The 23,718-nt window shown below is 39.1% G+C and overlaps 2 protein-coding genes across 2 annotated transcripts in view; one reads left to right on the top strand and one right to left on the bottom strand.

Moving 5' to 3' along the window:
• The window catches only part of cds1 (CDP-diacylglycerol synthase (phosphatidate cytidylyltransferase) 1), a 25,516-nt gene extending 4,791 nt beyond the window's left edge, over positions 1–20,725 (top strand). The window contains exons 3-4 of the mRNA XM_010794405.1: positions 15,699–15,802; positions 16,965–20,725. Of these exons, the coding sequence (XP_010792707.1) occupies positions 15,699–15,802; positions 16,965–17,103 (243 nt within the window). The 3' untranslated portion in view covers positions 17,104–20,725. The remainder of the gene's footprint in view (positions 1–15,698; positions 15,803–16,964) is intronic.
• Positions 20,264–23,718, bottom strand: part of tmem175 (transmembrane protein 175) — a 27,612-nt gene continuing 24,157 nt past the window's right edge. The window contains exons 8-10 of the mRNA XM_010794005.1: positions 23,143–23,221; positions 22,885–23,020; positions 20,264–22,563 (exon numbers count right to left, since the gene is read on the bottom strand). Of these exons, the coding sequence (XP_010792307.1) occupies positions 21,891–22,563; positions 22,885–23,020; positions 23,143–23,221 (888 nt within the window). The 3' untranslated portion in view covers positions 20,264–21,890. The remainder of the gene's footprint in view (positions 22,564–22,884; positions 23,021–23,142; positions 23,222–23,718) is intronic.

Here is a 23,718-nt window from a genome sequence, read left to right as displayed (position 1 = left end):
CCCCCGCAGCCCGAGCTACGAGTGAAAGAACTGAAACTTCCGCTGGGTTGCTTTAAAGTCAAGCTTCAGTTTAAGACTCACCCTGTAATAGATCTAAAACATGTGATGGAGCATTACTAGCCTGACTCAGATGCTAGGAAAGCTCCATTGGAAGCCATTTGGAAAAGTATTTCAAAAATACTTGGCACTATCACTATCGACTACTATCACCTTCTATCATGGGCCACTTCTGATTGGTTAACAATGGCTGCATGTGGAGCACAGCACTTCTGATTGGTGTGGATGGACACAAGAAGAACAAAACTAAACTAAATTAAATAAACATTTTTTAAAAAGATTAAATAAAAAATCGCAGGCTTTGCAATTTGATAATCGCGTAATTTCAAAACGCGATTTCGATTTAAAATAGATTAATCGTTCAGCCCTAGTCTATTCCCATGCTTTAATGTTCAAAACGCTCTTTATTTTTCTCATACTGCCTGTGCTGCAGCACCTCTTTTCACCCTCTGTCTGAAACCAGAGCCCAGTCTGCTCTGGTTGGTTAGCTGGCCGGCTCTGTTGGGATTGGTCAACTGCTTAGCGATGTCCAACCCTTAGCCAATCATGTTTAATGCGTTGCAGCGCTAGCCAATATGAGTGCAAGTGTTACATAGTGATGTCACTATGTTACAGACCCCAAACAGAATAATAAAGCCTCTTTAAGGAGTCCTTATTATAGTCAATATAATGTATATCATTCAGGTCCAACATATATGTTCATTGCATTTCCCTCCTCATAAAACTTTTAGGAAGCATTTGGCTCAATGTACCGCTTCAGAGAGCTGCTAATATTGCTGAAGACTCTCAAGGCTTCTTATGAAAACAAACTAGCTAATCACTCAAGGCAAAATATTAGTCATCTTACACAGTTATACAACCTGCAAATATACGTATATTGTTTTCTTTCACAATGGCCTTTGACAAATGTAGTCAGCTGATATAAAACGACCGGTCATCTGTGTTTATTAAAAGGCTCTGCTAATCAAGATCTACTCTTATAACTTGATGCTTGTTGTTTTATGACTGGTAATAATAAAGACATGTAGCCAGACAATGAATCTTATGTCTGTCTCATATATTTGAGTATCTCACTTACCGAAACACAAATGAAGCATTAATGAATTTTGAGGATGAAGTCATTCTAAAACCTGTTTCTCTTCTCCACAGATGGAAGAACTACTGGATACGAGGAGTGCTGTCTATAGCCATGATTTCTGGCTTTTTCCTCATCATCTATATGGGACCCATCGCTCTTATATTAATTGTAAGTGACGGTGATACTGTAGCTATTATAAGATTCCTAGGGTCAGATGTCTTGGTTTATTTCTCAGAAGGCTTCTCACAGTTGTTCTCTGTTCCCATCATCTGATATAGGTCATGACTGTCCAAATCAAGTGTTTCCAGGAAATCATCACCATCGGCTACAGAGTTTACCATTCCTATGAGCTGCCTTGGTTCAGGACATTAAGCTGGTAAGGAGAATTGATTTCCCTGTGAACAGCAGATATACTGTAAATGTATTCTGAACAGACAATGGTTTACCCTTGCAGTATTTCCACAGGAACTATGCTCTTAAAAGTTTGTTAAACCTTAAACTAAGGTATCGCAATGTGTGATTTTTGTGTAGAAACTCGAGTACCGAATCGTCAACAGTTTCAAAAAGACAAAGAAATAATATTAAGCCCTACATGCATTACATTGATGCAGTTATTGCGAGCAAATCTTGTTCATTTTAAAAGTGTAAATCTTACGAACCCCTCTCAAAAGTTTACACAAAGGATTACCTCTTTTTTTAATCTGCACAGATCTCCATTATAAATGATAAAATGTGTCATTATTTTACTGTACTTTGGTTTTGGTGTATTTATATTTTGTGTAAATATTGTCTTTATTTGCTATAGTACCATTTTTTTCACCCAAACAAATGCCTTGTATGTTTAAACCTACTCGGCAATAAAACCGATTCTTATTCTGAATCAGTGGGCTAAATGTTGGGTCAGTTCCCGTCCCTAGCCATTGTTGTAATGTGCGAGAACAATTAAAAAGCCAGAAGCAGTCAGATTTTTTTTTTTTTTTTTTTTAAAGTTAGCACTTGGTCATTTCTTCTGGCACAGATTTAACTCTTGGGTTCCTCAAGTAACATGCTGAGTAAGGCCAGCTTCCTCTGCAGGTCGTTGCTGTGAATATTCAACATCGACACAGCACTGCACTGTGGAGGGGTTAGCTCCTTTTTCTGTCCCAGGGTTTTCCTGAACAAGTCACCTTTGCATGTACACCTAGAGAGTGTGTTTCGACATCGCTCAGTGCACATGGGAGCAAAGATCACTGCCATGTTGGAATCACCAAGGCCAATGTCATAACACAGACACTCACACAAAGGAGGTCAATGTACAGAAACTATGCTAGACATTCAGTGACACACACACACACACACACACACACACACACACACACTCTTTTGTCCATACTGAGGAATAAATTGCTACAAGAAATACTAATCCCATCTGTTTTATATTGTCAGGTACTTCCTGATTTGCGTCAACTACTTCTTCTATGGTGAAACTCTGGCAGATTACTTTGGGGCTCTGGTGCAGAGGGAGGAGCCTCTGCAGTTCCTGTCTCGCTATCACCGCTTCATCTCCTTCGCTCTGTACCTCGCAGGTGGGTCTTGCCTTCAAGAAAACGCTGTATCTCAAACACACGCTCTTTGGCCCTACTGCTTCTAATCTTTCCAGGTGGATTAGATTTCACCAAACACGGCACGCGTGTATAGAAACGTTGTTGTAAAAGTTACTCGGGAGAAAATAGAGCAACAAGAGATGCAAAGACCTCAAGGAAACATGCAGTATAAACTATGAGTTCACAAAATGATTAACTGTCTTTCTTTACTGATAAGATGGTTTATTGCTTCTGTAAACTGCAGCCGGATGTGCCATACAAATGCAATTTAAGAAGATACAAGGTGGAAAACACACACAATTGAAACACACTTAAAGTTCCTGAAAATATCTAAAATCTATTTTTTTAATACTTGCTGTTTTATGACACATTTTGTATAACAGGAAGAGCTTTTTTTGCGGCTATAAAAGTAACGTGATTCTACTTTTCTTAATTTAACATAGTATAAACCAGATGATATCCAATACTCATTCCCACTTTTCAAAAGTGTTCCTCATGCTTAACATCGTGACTTCACAACACTGGTGCTTCTATTGGCTAGTGCTCAACAAATTGTATGTGATAGGCTAAGGGGTTAGACATCTAAAAATCAGTTAAGCAATTATAACAGAGCCGGCCAGATAACCAGTATAATATATAGGTATAATATAAGAAAATAATATGTTTTTAAGTATGTGTTAAAAAAGAATAATTAAAAATTCCTCATGAAAAGAGATTCTGTTTACTGATTGTTCACAGTGGTTGGGTCAGAGTCTGGGTGAACACACTTCCTCCTCAGGGCTGCTGACTTGCATTCCACCAGCCAGACGTCAGCTGCGGTTTCAGCCCCAGGGACATTGAGAAACTCTGCAAAGCATCTTCTACATTTGTTTTCAGTAACAGCCCCCCTTAACAGCATCGTTATTATTTATTTTATTCCCAGGTTTTAAACAAACCTGACACAGGAGCTTACCGCCATTACAATTTCAAATGTGTATTACGTTGGTGTTCAAGGGGCCCTATTATTTTCATTTTTTAGTTCATATTTACATTTAGTGCCTCTACTGTGACATGTCTCTGTGCTTTAATGTTCAAAAAGGTCTTTATTGTTCTCATACTGCCGTGCTGAAGCACCTCTTTTCACCCTCTGTCTGAAACCAGAGCCCAGTCTGCTCTGATTGGTTAGCTGGCCGGCTCTGTTGTGAATCCTCCACCGGTTAGAGATGTCCCGCCTCTTAGCCAATTGTCAAACTCTTATGTTTGTCAGAAAGAAAATGAATTGTTAAAACACAGGCATGCTTCACACACACCTCCCCATACTGTGTATAGTAGACAATCTGGTAAATGTGATGCATACAATAATCTACCGTATAATTCTTTACAACTTGGCGTAAAAACTGACAGCATGTTGTCTACTCTTTCACAGGTTTCTGCATGTTTGTGCTGAGTTTAGTGAAGAAACATTACCGCCTGCAGTTTTATATGGTGTGTATCAGTCAAGTAACCCAAGTTACTACACTTTAACTCTCTTATCAATCTTCTCTCACCACTACACCGCTGACTTTCCTGTCATCCCCTTCCACTGCTTCTTACTCTCTGTAATGACCCTCTGAGAAATGTAATTTCAACTCATCCTGTGCTTTGATGTTGCCTTTTTAGAAGTCTCTACTTTTCAGCCAGTGCTAGCATAGCATAGCATACTGGTGTTACACAGTTAACTGCCTGGATTGCGACGTAGAATTTGATCCATGATTAATGCGGAACTTCTGCAATGGCTTTAATTTGAATACTTTTTTTTGTAAATTATCTTTTTTATTTCATTTTCATTTTGAAATTATATTTTATTGCAATTTTATTTATTTTAAACATTTTATTATAATAGTTTTATTTATATGTATTTCATTATTTATTATCAATAATAATATGCATGTGATTTGCCCCTTTTAGACTTTAAACTGAAAGGAAATGATTACTACATTTTTATAAACCCAAAAATTCTAATAGCTTCTGAGTCTGGTTATTATATCGTATTATAATATTTAATGGGGAAAAAAGGACCTTTCTTGGCTTAAATTCTCACTCCTGTGTGTCCCAAGATTCTTGTTTTGGATTTGTCCAACAAAAGCTTTTCCATCCTCTGCCCCCCCCTCTCACACTCATATGTTTGCTTTACCCAGTTTCATTCACCTCATCTGTCTGTCTGTTTCTCTGTATGTTTCCACTATTTCTGACACAAGCTGGCTTCTGAGCAGGCGTGGCAACATTCCAGTGCAGTGACACTGTCTTGTTGTTGTTTTTGTTTGCCATTCCAGTTTGCTTGGACCCATGTGACCCTGTTGATTGTGGTAACTCAATCCCACCTTGTCATTCAGAACCTGTTTGAAGGAAAGATCTGGTAAGCATCACGCAGACAGACCAGAGGAACGTGCCTCTGACACCCGCACATGTGTTCTTGTGCTCTACATACAGGTTTTTTAATGAGTAATGCAACAGAAAGTGACTCAATCAGGACAAACAAAGCATTTTCAGTTTTATTAAACTGCTCCAACAGAAATATTTTTGTAATATTTAAATTGAGTTTCACAATTTTCCAGCCAATTCAACAGATTTCCACTTATTGATTTGTTTTACTTCCTACAACACTCCCTAATGTTTAAATTCCTGTTTCCAGGTTCATTGTCCCGATCTCCATAGTAATCTGCAATGACATCATGGCCTATCTATTTGGATTCTTCTTTGGGAGGACTCCACTGATCAAGGTAAACCAGATAATGTCCTATGTTTTATTTTCAGGACTTGAACTACTTGAAGAGGCTTAAGGAAGTGTGTACAGATGTGTTACAGTATCAGATCAGCATCATATAAACAGGTTGAATGTTCAAAAAAAAATTCTTCACATTACACAAACACAACTGAACTTTCCCCCAAGGTCAAGGAGATGTATCTGTTTTGACATTCATTAAAATCATTTTATACAATTCCAAAAAGGCTATCAATCATGGTAGTGTTGTTGACTGAACATCTCATTAGGTGTACAAATTGAAACACTGGACCCAGAAGCCCTTTAAGATATTATTGTAATCAAAAGGTGGATGATGAATTGTAGATCTCCTCGTTTTTCCTGTTCACCCCGCAGTGGTGCCGCCTCTTAGCTCCGGAATCCGGTTCACTTCCAGCTCCAAAAAATTGTCGGTCTAGAAGCAAGAGCTTCGGAACTAAGAGGCGGCGTCGCTTACGTCTCTCTTACGTCGAGGCGTGCAGGAAACTAAACCTCCCCTGAACATGGGTAGACTGAAGAGTCTCGTCATGCCTGCCTACAAGCAGTCGCGCTGAGCAAAGTGACTAGAAGGCAACCACAAGCAGTAGTGCTTATAAACACACTTTATAAAGTCAGGCAGCACTAACCAGGCTTCGTGTGATTCTGTTTATTTGTGCCTTACTTTGACCATCCGTTCACTGTTATTGATCATTGTGGAGAGAGGCAGACGTTTTGTTTTGTATTATAGCAGCTATCGGATGGAATCCATACATGGGCTGCACACGTCGAAAAGTATAAGGTTGGAGAAGTCGTTATTTAATTTAATCTGGCTTTGCTTTAAAAGCAACACGATCATCGACCCGACGCACTCCCCCGCTCGGTCTTTTAACCTCTTTACTGCTTTTGCGCTCTTTTTCTGCTGTTTACCGGGACAGTTTTTGGACATCAGGAGTCCAAAGTTTCTACAGACGAGATTACATTGACCATCACTTTAAATGATGTGGTCCTGCAAAAGATGAGGGAGTTAAAGCCTCTCAGCATCTCAGGGTTAAAACCATCAGCCCCAAAATACACTAATGTTTCAGTCCGACAACACTGCCAATAAATACCTCCATGTTGTGACGCAGACATGGAACTCTTTGGAAATCAACCATTACAGTCACTTTTCTTCTCAAATGGACTGAACACTACTGGGTTAAAAGCCACTTTTTAAATGAGTGGATTTCCCATCTATTGAACTCCATCATATGAAATACACGAGGAGTTAATTAAAGATACTTTTGAGGATGACTGTTTAGTAACCCAGAGCTGACGGCATGAAAAAAAGGAGTTGATTCAAAATCACATGTCGTTTTTGGTGAGGCTGATGTCATGGTGATGTGAAAGAGAGCCTCTGTTTCTCTCCTCCCCCTCCCCCCTGCAGCTCTCACCCAAGAAGACCTGGGAGGGCTTCATCGGGGGTTACTTCGCCACAGTGGTCTTTGGCTTCATCGTGAGTACACTTGATCTGCTTTTACAATTATTTATTTTTTAGAACAGAATCAGATGTTATCGGCTGAAAATTCTAAATAAGTGATGGCCTTTGCCAAGATGTACCAGTTATTGTCAGTCTCAGCAACGAATGTTCTTTTTGTTTTCCAAATAAAATTAAGAGGGAAAATAATATTGTTTAGTGACCACTTTCACTAGCAGCTAGAGATGTCTATAAGCATTCAGCTGGTGGAAATGTCCACATGTTATATGTGAAGGTTTCCCAAAAGCATGATACTGACCTCAACAAATGTTTTGTTTTATTGTCGTTCTTCAATAATTCCACTGAGCTGGAAGTTGATCTTTCCCTTGTGTCTTGTGACCCCCAGCTTGCCTACCTGCTGTCTCAGTGCCAGTACTTTGTGTGTCCTGTGGGCTTCAACAGTGAGACCAACAGCTTTACAGTGGAGTGTGAGCCCTCTGAGATATTTCTGATGCAGGAGTACACGCTCCCTGTTGCACTGCAAAACATACTGACATGGGTAAGACTTCGCCCCTTTTCCATTCCTTTTCAACTGTTTTTCCTCAACTAAGACCATTTGAGAAATATAATTTTAATATATTATTGTACGTATGCATACACTCAAATAGTGTATAGATAATGGGATAGAAAGACTCATAAGGTAAGCAACATGTGGCTAGATCCCTCTTTCATGTAGATAGAGAACAACAATTATTTTATATTTGAGCTTATTTAAAATATAAATATATTGGAGTCAAGCACTCTGGTGCAATATTCAGGCACCAGACTATGTATCTTTTATTAGACATGTTACTTTAATTCTCATGTTTATGCATCTTATTTGATCTTTTATTGCACATTCTTTATTCCTATATTAAATGATACACGGTGGTGGAAAGTAACTGAGTATATTTAGTAGTACGAATTTGAAGTGCTTTAGTTGAGTTTATTCATTTAATGCTGCTTTATACTTTTACTCCACTATATTTAAATGGGAATTATGTAATTTTAATCCACTCATTTAGGTCTAACAGGTCTGATCGCCTTTCAGATTTTGCATTAAAAACATGTAATACACTTTGAAAATAATGCATCTCTAAAGATATAACTAATGTAACTGTTGCAGTTACAAAACAAGTTAAATTATAGCATTTATTTCAAAAGTTCTTTACATCAATATTGTGTGGATNTAGTCAATTCCACCCTTCAATGTAGCATATATGTGAACTCTCATTACAGAAACAATACCGGAAACAGACGTAGGAAAGATCCTCAGCTCGCTGATTGGATGTTTTAGCCGCAATGCACGTTTTTAAAGATATTGCTGAATTTCTTTGAATATAAGAATGTAAATACTGAGTTGAGAGAATAGTCAGGGTATTTGGGTGATGGGAGACACATCTATGGAATCAAAATTTCAATAGCTTACCATTAAATGACTGATATACCTTTCTGTCTGTGATGTTTTACAAATCAGATATTAATGTGTAGAAGTAAAACATAAGAAATAATATAGCAATATCCTGTAAAATTATTTGAAAGCATGAATAAAACAACACATCTTCAGATGTTCTAAATACATACATACATTAAGCCTGACAAAGTACTTAACGTCTAATATATTGCTTTCCTGCAATGTTAACTCTGTTGAATCACTTACTTTAACTGATATTATACATAATTAATTATAGTCTTATAAGATGTATGTAGATAGAATAATAAATGTGCAGAATATGAGAGTTTAATGCTGGAGGTATACACATATTGATAGATGTCTTGTCTTGTAATGCACTGTTGAGGAACCTGCAACAATTCTGCAACAGCATCATCTTCACCTGTTGCACTTGCCATTTCAACGTTAAAAACAATAAAACGGCATGAATTGCTTCGTCGCATTTATTCTAGATCCTCTGTCTCGAGCCAGTAAACAAGCGGGCCTTCTAGAGTACCCTGGAACCGAGCGAAACTCTGAAAGAATACGCCCATTGGCTACAAATCAATATATGATTGGTCGATCAAACTGCAACGGCCAGGGCATTCTATCAAGGATGTAGAATACCTTGGTTGAAGGATATTTTACCCAGAGACCCAGAACAAGATCTGATTGGTTGCTTTCTTTTCTAACACAAAACCACTGAAATGGGTAGTGCATGGTCCGAGAAGGACAAACAAATCAACGTAACACTGTAATATTACAGATCAACAACACAGATACAATTCTCATTTATTCATTTTATATACATTTTATTACATTTTATTGTATAAAAAATGTTTTTGTTTGTTTTATCTGAGTGTTCCAGGGTATTCTGACGGTTCGCCACTGCTATTAAATAAAACTCTTCTGACCTGAGCTATCATGTGGGTATAAAAATATATAAAAGCCATTTTCACCCATTTATTAATTATATATTTTAAATGTGATAACACCAATATGTTTCCTATCCCTTAAGCCTCCAGGGGTGTACTCAGTTTAATACTGGCAACTTCTAATTGTGGGAAAAATGAAAACGTCTTTTAAAACTACAATTCCCAGTAGAGATGTGCCATAAAACATGTTGCGAATCACAACAGCCAGCATCAGAGGTCTGGCCAGCATGTGTAGTTTTGGGGGGGTGGACTCATTCGAATCCTATTTTGGATAATCTGCCGTGGTTTCATTCCATTTCAAAGAGCTGTTTGACGCTCGGCGTAACCTTAGCACACGGCACAGTTTTGTCTGCTGGTGTACTTCTTAGTGTTATTGTTTCTGTTGTAAGAGTATTTGAATGTGTGGGTGTTCACATTTTCTATCCCTTGAAATTATCTGAGAAGCAACAAACAAGATGCACTGATCACATCACTTTTGGAAAGAATACGTATCAAATTGCACATACAGGAATAATGGTTTTATTTTCTTCTAACTGTATATTGCACTGATGATATCCTTTTTTAAAAGAGCTTTTTAGAAACCATGCTGTTTTATCTGGACAATTTGATACTTAGTATCTCTGCTTCATGTGCATGTTTTCATACTCTAGTTTATATTAAAACAATCTGAAGGATCAGCAAATAGACAGCAGCAGCCTTTGGTTGGTAAATAATAAATCATAAAGTCATATGATCATGATCATTTATGTGGTGTGCATTGCACGTAATGAAGGATCTGTTTTCCTGAAAATAATATCCTGGAAATCCATAACAAAGATTTGTATTTTTAGTCTTTGAATGACCTCACTTCAAGTTGTTTACAATTTTCTCGAGTATATTATTTCTTTACTGGCCTAAGATGGCAAGACGGACACTTTGAGAGGAGTTGCTGGGCTATACATAAACCATGAGAGTAGTTTAATACAGGGTTTAACTCAACAGAAATATTTTGTAACTCGCACCTATGGGTTTAGCAGCCTGCTGTTTCTTCTGGTTATGTACGAGCTTGTTTTGTTTTTTTCATCCTAATAGTTCTAAAAAAACAAAATGGCTAAAAGGTTCATATGTGGGAATTTGAATATAAACCCTTACAACCTATAAAGTTATTACATATTATAATATTTAAAAAATATATAGAATAAGCTATAATATCTCACAAGGGCAGGACATGTCTCACCTTTTAGCATCTCGAACAGGCTTGAGTGTATGAATGTAGTTTCTTTTTAACGCATGTTTCATAAAATTAAAGCCAATTATCTTGGCATAGTTGGACATTGTAAGTGCTTAAAAATAAGCTATTCACTCTGTGCTTTTCTGTCATGCTTTGGAGAGGAACAATTTGAAATTGCATTGTATTAAATAAAATGTCCTTTTATTTTATATTCGATTAGATCAGAAGACACCTTTAGTAGGACATACCGTTCCCCTATTCATTTTCTTTTCTTATTTAGCTTTTCTTCTCAACTCTCCCAAGCCTCCAAATCTGACGACCCTCAGATGCTTTAATGAAAAGTAAATAATCAGCGACTATGTTCATCATGGTTAGGGTCTGTCCCCTTGTGTGCCTTACATGCAAATGAAAGAGGGTCTTGGAGATCTCTTATAGATCAGGCACTGTACACATTAAATACCCCTTTTAAATAAGTGGCAAATTGCAGTCCTCTCTTACCTGTAACACTTGCAATACAATGGAGTTTCAAAGTAGAACAGAAAATGAAGCTCAAGCGTTGAATGTGTGTAGTTGTGGTGAACATGAGCGGCAAACTATGGGGTCAGATCAGTGTCAAAATGAATAAATGAACACAGAAGGATTCACAAATGTAATTCGGGAATGATATATAAATGTCTTTATCCACACAAATATTTTTCAATGCACAAACAAATACTTAACGTTTATATAAATGTAAAAACGTTTCACAAAATATATTTCTGATCCACATACAGTTAGTAGAATAAAAAAAATGTTTTTTGTGTGCGAATCTCCCTGCATTTTGTGTGAATCTCTCTGCATTTGTGCGTGGATCTTTGAGACTCCCCTGACACTGCTAGATTCACAAATGCAATCATGAACGCAAACGCCCTTGCAAGCTGGAAAGAAGTATGTTCGGAAAGAGCTGACTGTGAAGGATTTTTTTATTTTCCTGGCCATTATCATTTTCACAGGCCTAGAATAAGAACAGAATAAATGTTCATATAACTTCAAATTCCCATCTGATGCCATATCCCTGCAACGCTTCGAAGCCATCATGTGGTCTTTGCACCTGAGCAACCCTGAAGAAGACGAGGAAAACGATCGCAAAAGGAACACCGCAGAGTACGACAGACTTTTCAAGATAAAGCCCCTGTGCACTGAAATCACTGCTGCCTGCAAAGCACATTTCCAGCTCTATCAGAACATTTCAATAGATGTAAGAATGGTCGCATCCAGAGCCCGTATCAGCGAAGCAGTACATGAAGGATAAGCCAACAAAGTGGGGGTACAAACTGTTTCTGCTGGCGGATTCCTCAACGGCATACACCTGGTATTTCTTGGGAAGAGTGAGTTCACCACAGGCCAGGGACTCAGCTACTCCTCCATGATGGACCTCCTGCCACTCCCTCTGCTCGGTGGGGGCTACACAGTCTTCGTGGACAACTTTTACATGAGCCCTGCCCTTTTTGGGGATTTGTCAACAAAAACTTTGGCTGTTGTGGGCCATTCGAAAAAAGACAGAGTTGAATGACCTTCCAAAAAAGGCAGAAAGGGGAGATTTGCGTTGGATAAGGAGAAGCAAGCTCCCAGTTTGTGAAGTGGATGGACAGCCGTGAAGTGTCCATGTGCTCCACAGTGCATGAAGCCTTCGGTGGACAGACTGTCAGGCGGAAAGTGGCTGGTGTGTGGCAGACTAAGACTGTTCCCTGACGCTGTGCTGGACTACAACCGAAGCATGGGCGACCTAGATGTGTCCAACGCTTTGATTGGGTACTACAGCGTTCACCACAAAACAATGAAATGGTACAAGACTTTTTTTTACCATTTTATGGACATTGCAGTGGTGAACAGCTTCCTTCTCCACAAGGAGCTGCACAAGAGGAGGAGTGACCCCAGCAGGACGACGCCACACACACACAAGTCTTTCAGGGAGCAGCTAGCTGCAGAAATGTTGGAGATTGCTGAAGTCCCTGCAGCACCACCACCACTCCCCCCCAACACTCACATGCATGCCCATGTTTTATGTGGAAGATGCCAACCAGTCCAGGAGGTACTGCAGGAAGTGCTCTGATGCTGGCATCAAAAGGGCGAAGACACCCGTGTACTGCAGCAAGTGCCAGGTCCTTCTGTGCTTCACTTAAAAAAATATCTGTTTCAAGGAGTGGCCCAACCAAATATTGTAACATTCAGGTAGGTATAAAGTTTTGCGAGTGTGTTGTTTATTACAAAAACAGAGCTTCTTGTTTTTACCTACCTAGAGTGTGGTTTTATTGTATAGTGTGTTGGTAAAATGTTTGAAATAAATCTGCTCCAGTTGGAGTCAAACCTCATTTCCTATATTTCCTATTTTTTTGGATTTATAATTTTTTTTTTAAACACTTCTATTTGGATGGATGAATACCTATAATGATAATTCAATGTAATTCAATGATTTTTACAGTCTGGTACCTGAAAAAAGTCAAATGGCAGTGATGGTACCCAGAGGTACCCAAATGTACCCAAAGGTTTTGCTAAACCTCTCTAAAAAAGTCAAATGTCACTTGTTTTGCCTCAATCTTGATGCAGGGTACTTATTGAATGTTATACTTTGGATTCATAAAGCTTGTAGTCAACTATCCCATCATTCAAGCTTGTTTTGCACTATAAGTAATGGTTTTTCTTTACTGTGTTCCATCTGAACTTACTCTGACACAGAAACATCAATTTGATTCTGACACTTCTACATCCAACTCACAGATGTAACCGTACTTTGATAAAAAAAAATAAATAAAAATCATATACCCCTTTTAGAAGTGAAGATATAGTCATTTGTTCTGGGCATGTCATTTTCGAGCCTGAAACCTGAAAAACAGGCTCGGGGCGGTTAAGAGGGAAGTGTCTGTAGCCAATCAGATGTCTGCTTCATGTTATGCCACTCCCATGATTGCATTCCCATGAGGGTGTGCCATTGAACCACGCCCACTCCTGCATTAGCGTAACTCTGCTGACTGCATCTGGGCTGTACAAAGAAAACCATGTTAATGGTTAATACTAGGGGTGTAACGGTCCACAAACATTTCGGTTCGGTACGTACCTCGGTTTTTAGGTCACGGTTCGGTTCGGTGCGTTTTCGGTACAGCAGAAAAAATGATCACAAAACATAAAATATTTCTTGTTTTTTTAAGCTGTCAACTAAGCCATGCCCGGGAAGCCAAAGCCGATGTGTACACATGGGGGCTTCACATGATTGCTTATATTGCAATTTGCATTTTTTAACTCCTGCACTTTTTGAAAAAACCTTCATGTGGAGTCCACGACGCAGCGTCGTAAGTCTCATCGAGTATGTGTGCCGCCGCACGTCAACAGGCGGGAACGCCGCCCCCCCGACTTTGAGCGTGTGTGTGGTTAGTGTACTAGACTAGGGGGGCGGGTTCGTGTGTCTTGTGCTGGACAAACCTACCGATCTCGAGCGGACCCGTATGACTCACAAGCTAACCGACTGCGAGCAACTCCGCCGTTTTCATCTTGTAACGAGATGAGAGTAAACGGGTCGCTCGGTGCGCTCTCTTGTGATACGAAACGAGGGTGCTTTACGCGAACCGCTTAGCACTGCAGTGGCGGGGCGTTCAAGTTCACTGACCCGCTTCGTCACTTCGCCGTGGCGTTGGCGGCGGCACACAACCCGAATTAAGACACGAGTGTCAAGTGGCGCAGTATGCTCGCTCGTTCAGGAAAGTTATACCCTGCTCCTCCGTAGTAGATACTCTCGACCAGGTGTCCGTGAGACGCAAGTTAGCATCAGGTCATTAAACTCCTTGACAGCTTTAACCACTTGCGTCTATTTCAACTCGGAGCTTTAGGAGGTCATAGTACGACTTCAGAGGGCCAAGAGCCCTTGTCAAAACCAAAGCGTCAATGCGATGTTCCCTACTGCCTGTTGTCTGTCCACCGGCTTGGTTGCGACAAACAGCCTGTAGACAAGTCGATGTTTAACCAATGGCGTCGACGTCGACTGTTATGAGTTTGAACGTGGGAGTAACACTTTCCGAGTGGCTGTGCACTTATAGTGGCCCATGGGGTTTTCTTTTTCTGACTCACATTTGTGTGAGGGTGATCGTAAATCGAAGGTGCGTGAGCCTGTTCTCACAGTCTGGCTCGGTTGGATTCAATGTTTGCGTTTATAGGAATGTCATACAACAGTACAATCCGTTCGTGGATGGACCGACATAGACGATGGCAGACAGGGATCGCTCTCCCACAAGAGGTGTCGTACTATGTAACAATCACGTCGTCAGGACGGAAAGCCGTTCGTACACCTGTTCAATAAAAAATAAATTTTTTGTACTTTATGTTACGTGCGTCGTCAGATTACAGTCTTGACCGGACGAATCCATTGATCAGTGTCATGTCAAGTTTAGCTAATAAAGTCAAGAGGTTTTACGACCGTGAAATTACAAATAAAATAATATAAAACATAAATGAAACTCACTTGATAAGTTTCCAAAGTATATTCAATTTTTGGTTTTGATTATCAAACAAAACCACTCATGATCAGGGTCCATTCAGTTTATGCTAATAGAGAGTCAAGTAGCGCTTACGACGGCAATGTACAAATAACAATAAATCATAAAAACATAAATAAAACTCACTGTATGTAATAAGTCANAAAAAATACTTTTTAAATACTTTTTTAAATTTTGTATTCAATGTTACAAAACAAAAATGACCATGTTCAAGTTTTAAAGTCATCCTGAGGCCTTAGTTTTGGTTTCAAATTACACAACATCATGTATGTAAAACTAAGGCCTCAGGATGACTTTAAAACTTGAACATGGTCATTTTTGTTTTGTAACATTGAATACAAAATTTAAAAAAGTATTTAAAAAGTATTTTTTTTAAATCCCGATCCCCGATTTTTTTTCTCCCGATTCCGATCTTTTGAAAATCACGTGATCGGCTCCGATCCCCAATCACGTGATCGGATCGGGACATCTCTAGTCAGAGTGCATCTTCCACTGCTGACTGTGTGTTTGACAGGGGATCTTTGTAAATCGCAGCATTGTAACACAAGAGTAGCACTAAAACAATACAAATGGGGAAGACGATGAAGAGACTAAATGATGCTCTTGATGGAGTTCTGCTGTAGTGACACCCTGCTCTCTGCTCTCCTGCAGGACTTTGCCAACACCATCCCCGGACACGGCGGCATCATGGATCGATTCGACTGTCAGTACCTGATGGCCACCTTCACACACGTCTACATAGCCAGCTTCATCAGGTGAGGAGAGCAACAGAGGCGATGGTGAAATAAAACAAAACTGTTACCAGGTCCTTTACAGTCATTAAAAGTGGTATATGTTTGTATTTCATTTGTTGTAATGCTTCAGGTGGCTGTTTGAAAAAAGGTACCACGTTCTGAGTTAAATGCAAATATATATCTTTATCAAATAATAGTGTATATATACATTATTAAGGGTGTCGACTGATTACAAATGTTATCCCCTTAATCCCAATAATAATCTTTGATTAATTGCAAGTTTAAAATATTTATACAGTTAATACTAGTTAATACTAGTTAACTAGTATTTCGGGAGACGAAACAAATGAAAATGCAAGCAATGCATGGCAAACTGTTAGGAGAAATCAGAGGGACGGTATTATAACAGCGTAGTTTTGATGATTTTCCGCTGTCTTTGGGAGCCACTTATGATATATGGTAGTATTCTTGGTGCTGCTTTCAAATGACTAGCACCATCTGTTCCTACACTGTTGACATGTCCGCCATCGGCCACTTCTGTTCAACTTTAAGAAACTGGTTAGCACCTGACTCAGCGAAACGCCTTTCATCCGTTAATACAAAAAAACACCTACAGCAAACGAGTGCAGAACATTTGTTATGGATCAGGTGTGTTGCTTCACCAAAGTAATGATGGCTCTTACTGATGTCCAGCAGTCTCCAGCCAGTAGAATACATGTAGCTTGAGCCAGTTCCTCCGCTTTCTGTGCCTTCTTACTGCCATGTGATTCATGGTAAACATCTGGGCTGCAATTAGGGGAGGAGGTTCGGGTCAAATGTTGGTAATGTGATTCATTAGCGTTTATTCAACTGGGGAAAGAAGCAGAAAATGAAAGGTGAAAGTCCCCCGACAGTCTGAGCCTTTAACAGTATAACTAGGGGCTGCTTCAAGGCAAGCCTGAGCCAGCCCTAACCATAAGCTTTATCACTAAGGAAAGTTTTAGCCCTGCCCTTAAATGTTAAGAGTGTGTCTGCCTCCCGAACACAAACTGGTCCCACTGAAGAAGGGCTTGATAGCTGAAGGCTCTGGCATAAATGTTACTTTTGGAGACTCTAGGACCAACTTATAATGCATTCTGGTAAATGTAATGCCCTGGTCCCTTTCCACATTCCACTGGGGTCACATGTCATTGTTGTCTTGCAGGGGGCCGAACCCGAGCAAGGTGCTGCAGCAGCTGCTGATGCTTCAGCCCATACAGCAGCTCGGCGTCTTCCACACTCTGCACTCCCACCTGAGAGAGAGGGGCATGCTCCCCCCAGCCGCCGCCCCCCAGGCTGAATGAGAGGCAGCCTGCTTCGCTGGGTGACGACTGGAGAGTGTGTGATGGTTTGGAAAGTTTGTGTAAGCTTGTACACACACACACACACTCACACACACACTCTTAGGTATGGCGTCATCGTCATCCTGCCGACTCTGCATTCGACTTCCAACCAGCGCAAAAATCACAACTTTGAACCTTTGGTGACTCTCCAGACTACTTGGAAATACCTTGTAGTAAAAAAAGAAACACACAATACCAACAACAATAAAAAAAAAATCGGCTGCTTCATTGCTTTTTTTTACGTGGACCTGTGCATAAACTTCAACATGCATCACGGAGAACAGGCAGTCCCCATCCTGAAAAGGTACAGACGGAGCTGTTTTCTGGAACAAACGGACCCTTGAGCACATGGCTTTCTCGGCGCCGGTGGATGGCTGATGTGCGGTTTACCTGTGGACGGCAAATATTGCACTGACTTTAGCTGAAGAAACACATTTAAGAAGCTTTTACCAGCAGAAACTGGGCCCAAAGTGTCGGGCACGCGGACCTGAGCTACAGCACACGGACTGTGGAGACTCGTCTTTCTGGTCTGGGTGGTCTGAATACTGTAGACACTGTTTTATATACTCTGCTCTATGTAATGGTCCCAACCTCACAGCGTAACAAAACATGTAGCATGTACGCAAGTCCTGTTTTGGGCTACTGCTGAACTAAGCCATGTTTATTCTCTTCTTCCACAGCGTGAACTCTTAGCTTTTAGGTTTTGTCTGAATCTAAATAACTCGCACAACTTAAAGTCAATAAAGATTGACGGTAGGCATGTTAACGCAGAAACTAGAGCATCAGAACTCAAGTTAATAGATTTGTATATAAATAGCCTATACTGAAAATATTTAGCTAAATTAATATCTAATACATATTCTAACTACTTGTGTGACCTGCTGAGGAAAAGAAAAAAAGACTTTTAAGCTATGAGAAAAATATATGCAAAACTAGATATGTGACTTGTAGCCTTTAGCATGAACAAATTAGATTTATATGAGGTAGGGATGTAGATTTGATCTATGGTTGCTGATTATTTAAAGGGTGTGCTGGGTGAAGCTTTACGAGAGTGCATAAAGGATTTATAGGAATAGTTGGATATTTGGGAAATGCGCTTAACGTTCCGTTTAATTGGTTTGTACCACTCTTTTCTGTAGCTGGAAGGTTAAAAGCAAAAAGATTTAAGACGTTTTCTTAAATCTTCTCGTCCACGATCTCGTCCATCTCTGGGACAGAAAGCGCATTTCCCAAAATGTCAAAGACTGCTTCCGTTATAAAAATGTAACCAATGATTTTAGTTGCACTGTAGCGATGGGGGGGGGGAGAGAGAGAGAGAATGCATCGGACCACTCTGAAGGTTCCCGCATCCTCGGACTCAATGTGTGTTTTAAATGTTTAAAAGTAACTATTTTAAAATCTTCTTAGGCATTAAATCTCTGTTAAATTATTACGTTCTGAATGTAGATTGCAATATAGGATGTTATCAATGATGACAGTGCTGTATTTCCAAATATCTTTAAGTATATACAAATCGGACTGGCAGTGGTTTTATGAGCAATATCTTAACAGTTTGATTTCTTAGAACGTGATCATTGAATTCCTCTGGAAATCTGAGGCATTCATGATTAATGAATGAAGATGATGCATATAGGCGAGTTGATTGGCAGCACCATGCGGGCCGATGAGATCCTCTGAATCCTTTATTCAGAGAGAAATGTTTACCAAAGCACTGTCTGATTATCAATGATTTCCTTCCTTTGCTAACATTTGCATCTGTGGCTTGTGCAATTGCTTTCACTCTATCCTTCCTCCAGGTGTTGAACGAGGAGGATGTTCTAATTTATTTGGTCATTTTTTCTGTTCATGTTTCCCTCATAGAAGTGCATTTTAGGGTGTTTTCCCAATAAGAAGTGAATGGGGATGCTGCTGGGTAGACTGTTGGGACCAGCTGTATTGTACTGTATACATATCTGACTTCAACCTCTCTGTGGCAAAACACACACACTACTGCTTCACACACTTTTCTGTGGTTGACCTTCACTGTCCAGCAAGATGAAGTAAAGCATATATCCACACGGACGGTGATCACACTAAAGCATTACGACCAAAACTCAACTCAAGACAGCAGGTGGCCAAATGATTTGGATTATTTGGAGTGTGCCACCGGAATAACTAAACACCAAGTGAATCTGTCAAAAGATCAAAGCATTTAATAACTCTAAAGTGATTTAAAACGTTTACATTTTAAGGATGCAATAGGACTTTGTATAACTTTTTGTTGTACTTTCCATGTTTCAAATATAATCTGCCTCAATTAATGGTTATTTTAATTTTAAAATGAATACATGTACAATTGTTCAACCATTTAACTTGGTAGTATTTATAAAATGAACAATTCCATTTATTTATTTTTAATCAGTCCCTCATTTTGTTTTTTTCTGTAAATGTCAGGAAAAAAATCCCTTTTGAGAAATTTGTAATGGATGAGTAGATAAAAACAATTGATTATTACATTTTAGTTGATCAACTATCAGCTGTCAATTTGTTAGATAATTTTGTCAGTTTAAATGGAATACAAAATAAAATGTAGGTAGTTTCCAAACTAATTTATTTATTCTTAATGGACAAACTATTCATTTGCAAAAATAAACGGTTAAATCGTTTTTATCAAATACATTATAACAACAGAGGATTAAGGCTGATGTGATCATTTAAGATATGAGCGATTTTTTTATTTATTTTTTCTCAATTTTGATTTAAATCTCAACTCTACAAAAAAATCACTTTGGGTCGCATTAATAAATATATATATAGAAATATAGAAACATCTGGCATTAATCGTCTTCCATCTATCATTTATTTCATCATAATTATTTCAGTGTCACTTTTTATTATAACTGAGAAGTGTATTATTACATTGGCACATTCCACAGATTCACAGTTGCCGTTTGAATTAGAATGAAGTTGTTGTGTGGACTCATTTTATATCTGTATTCAAGTTATGAAGGTAAAGCACAACCGTGAAGATAGGAAATATAAGTTTTGTAACCCAAATGTCAGGTAATTATGCACTGCAGATGTTTGGTTCCTTGTCTTTTTTTATTTATCATTTTGTGAATATTTTTGTTTGATTTGCTTTGAGTAGGAATGTTTTCTAATGAAAATCTTTAACTTTTGGAGGGGAGAAGATCAAAAATGACACAGGAAGTATGCGTTTAATATCGGGGCAATACAAAGTAATGTATAAAAACACATATTGATATCTATCTTCTTAGGGATATTGTGAAGCTGTTTACTGTTTGGAGGTAAATAAAGTTTTTTTTTCTGTAAAATGTCGTAGATTTTGTTTTTTATGTTTCAAAAATAACAAGACGAAGAAGTTCCACATTGAAGGAGTTATTTCAGATTTATTCAGAAAACAAATGTTGAGTTTTTGATTTGACACCTCGTCACAGACATGAGTCTCTAAGGTCAGTATTAAACACACATTATTATAATCACATCATCACTACAGCACAAACAGTGACACCTCCTGGAAAAAATGTACTTGACAGTTTACAAAAAGAAAGAATGATAATTTCCAGTTTAAATAATTGTTTTCTCATTTTAAAACCATATAATAACAGAGTTGACATTAAAAGGCAGGATTGAAAGAAAAACCTGAAATCATGACTTCAAGTGAAATAAAACAAAAGCTATGCACAACCTGGCCTTTCCTTTTCCTTTTCCTTTTAAATGGAGTTGTGGGTGTGATTTTAAGTGCACAGTTGTCCTTCTAAAAATAAAACAGTTGATGACATGGACATAACTGTAAAGGTGAGATAGCATAACTGGGCATTACAAACACAAATCTTATTTATAAGCAGTGCAATTTGACATGTCATGGCCATACCCTTTCAATGTTTAAAGTGCTAATACTACAGACGTATTCAGTGTACGTTGACCTGTTAGCTGGTTTGCTAACAGGTGAACTCCAACATTTACATTCTTGTAAAAATCTGAGAGCAGACAAACATTAAGAAAAAAATCAACCTTTCCTTGTTTTATACAGACTATTTAAATACTTTAGCTCAAGTATTTTTTTTCTGCAACATGCTTAGCAAATCTTTGTTAGATAAATAGCGGTTAAATTAATAGCTGATAAGGCTACATTTTAACCAAAACAGTTGGACAGACTTTTCACCTTACACCTTTACTTGGCACAGAAACCGAGTAATAGTTATAAATGCTTGCTTTCTCTTTGATTGAAGTCTATAAACGGCTATGTTAGGACTCAAACTAGCTCATATGACTTCAATTCATCCCTGTATACAAAACAGCTATTACCCAGTTTGACCTTTTGCTACATCCGGACGAAAATCAAAGTGAAAAACCATCTTATGGATCATAAAACACCTAGCTTTCGAGAGTTTTAAGATAATTTGCTAAACAAAACTAGCATTAGTTTCTTCTTAAATTATTGTTTGATAAAAATAAATGAAATGATAGGCTTTGGCCATCAGTATCATCCTGTCACCACCATACTTTGCCTTTTAATATGTGTGGTCACCTCTAATCCCATTTACACAGATTCCTTTTCAACATTAGAAGCAGTTTAAATGTTGAAAAAAGAATATCCTCTTCATGTGATTCTCAATGCAATCGCTAACAGTTACTCTTTCAGAGACCTAGCATTTAGGGAACAATGCCTCACTGCTCTGTGTAAGTTTCACTTTCTGTAGCTACTTCCCTGTGGGGGGCCCTTCGTGCTTAAGAGGTTAAGCTAGCTAGGTTACTAAAGCATTGAATGGCACTCTTGTCTCGTCATCTTCCTCTTCTACAACACTCCCCTGGTCGGGCCTGTCAGGACAGAAAGTTAGCCGTAGCATTGCTAGCCCACCGCGCACCAACAGCCTTAGAACAAGAAAAGCAAAGGGCACCGTAATCTCCATCAGGTGGAAAATCGAGGCACTAAATTTACTCAGAATACAAGTAAGGAAAAACGTCCCAAGAGCTACGCAGGGGTACAGAGACAGCTTAGCTAGCATAAACACATGCTCGCGTCCGCCATATCGTACGTAAGGGTGCAGAGTTTCTTGTTCGTTGTAAAGAGCGACCACCCAAATAGCGAGCTGAAATATACCAGCAAAGAAAATGATCACGCAGCTGATCTGAATGGCTTCCAGTTCATTGCGAGAGTTGCGTGGGAATTCATGCGTTAGCTGGTAGGCTAAAGGCAATCCTCCGACAAAGGCCAGCGAGAAAGTGTTGAGCATGCTCATGAAGCGCGTTGCCTTGGTTACATGGAGGAAGAGCGAGTGGTGCACAAACCAGAGGAGGCCAACGGTGGCGAAAGAACCAAAGTAGGCGAGGTACTCTGGGCCGTAGTCCTGCAGAGCTGCTATCAGGCTCCCGCCAAACTGTTTCTGCACCACAGTCGGGTCTGGAACGTTGTCCTCGCTAAAGAAATGCAAACGGAGACAATACATGTTAAGTGTCCAGTGCGATTTTCTCACTCTTTTATTGATAGGCTATTTGTAATATTATGAATAAATGTGGGCACTTTCCAAAACATTAGCTAGCCAGAAGTTAGCATCTTATGTAACCATTACCAGTGCATAAATACAATGAGTGCAACATGTGCATAGGATGTATGCATATATGATTTTCTTTATAGAGCAACATCATGGAATCCCCTGATGCATGGCTTTGTGATTTAGTTGTCTAACAATATAACTTTGTCCTAAGTTTACACATTCAAGAAAATGTAATGAAACCCACCATATGTCTAGGATGAGAAGCGTTGCTACGATGGCATAAACTCCATCGCTGAACGCCTCCACTCGATCCTTGCTGAGGGGCTCCTCAGGCAGGAAGGTGTAAAACAAAATGGAGTCTGGAGTCTCCTCTACCTGACCTGAAATGCACAAGACAGTAGCCGTAATGAATTGCAACTACATCTACTCTCAAAGTATATCTGGCTAGAGGTTAGCTCATATTTCCTGTGTTACTCACTATAGCATGTCGTAGGCTACTTACCAATTGCTTTGCTGCGACACCACTTCAAAGACCTAGAGATGTACGGCAGGAAGATGACAATTGCCAAGAGCACGTAGGACTGAAAAACAAAATCAAAATGTTACAAGAAAGAAAAGATTTACAGCAACAACAGTTGAGTTTAAAGTAGGTCAAATAGTTGCTGTCTCCGAATGAAATGTGTGCTGAAACAACTAGCCGTAACATATAAATGAATTGTCATTAAAAACGCAAAATTCTGTCTGCCTCTTGGCCACGGTCTCCCTTTCACAATAAAAGCCTCGGACAAACACAGTAAATATCAAAACCTTCCTACTAACTTTGGTATTATTATGATTGTTTCTTGCTTTGGACAGTAGCCTGCCTGCTAGCATGTAGCCAAGTTGCTAACGATATATCCTTTAACTGCCAGCGCCACCATTTGGTAGAGCACATTTTGTGTCTTGATATCTTGTTGAAAAAGAAGTTGAACTCCATCTGATTCAGCTAGCTCTACCTTCTGGTTGACGTCTAGATGTCACTTTGGTTTGAACAGAAAGCCCTTCAGCTAGCTTACACTGAGAAAGTTGGCAATGCTAA

The sequence above is a fragment of the Notothenia coriiceps genome, unplaced genomic scaffold (genome assembly GCF_000735185.1).
Source record: "Notothenia coriiceps isolate Sejong01 unplaced genomic scaffold, NC01 NC01_scaffold00037244, whole genome shotgun sequence".
NCBI classification, from domain to species: domain Eukaryota; kingdom Metazoa; phylum Chordata; class Actinopteri; order Perciformes; family Nototheniidae; genus Notothenia; species Notothenia coriiceps.
Note: the sequence above shows the minus strand (reverse complement) of the source record. Positions and strands in the feature narration are given on the sequence as shown.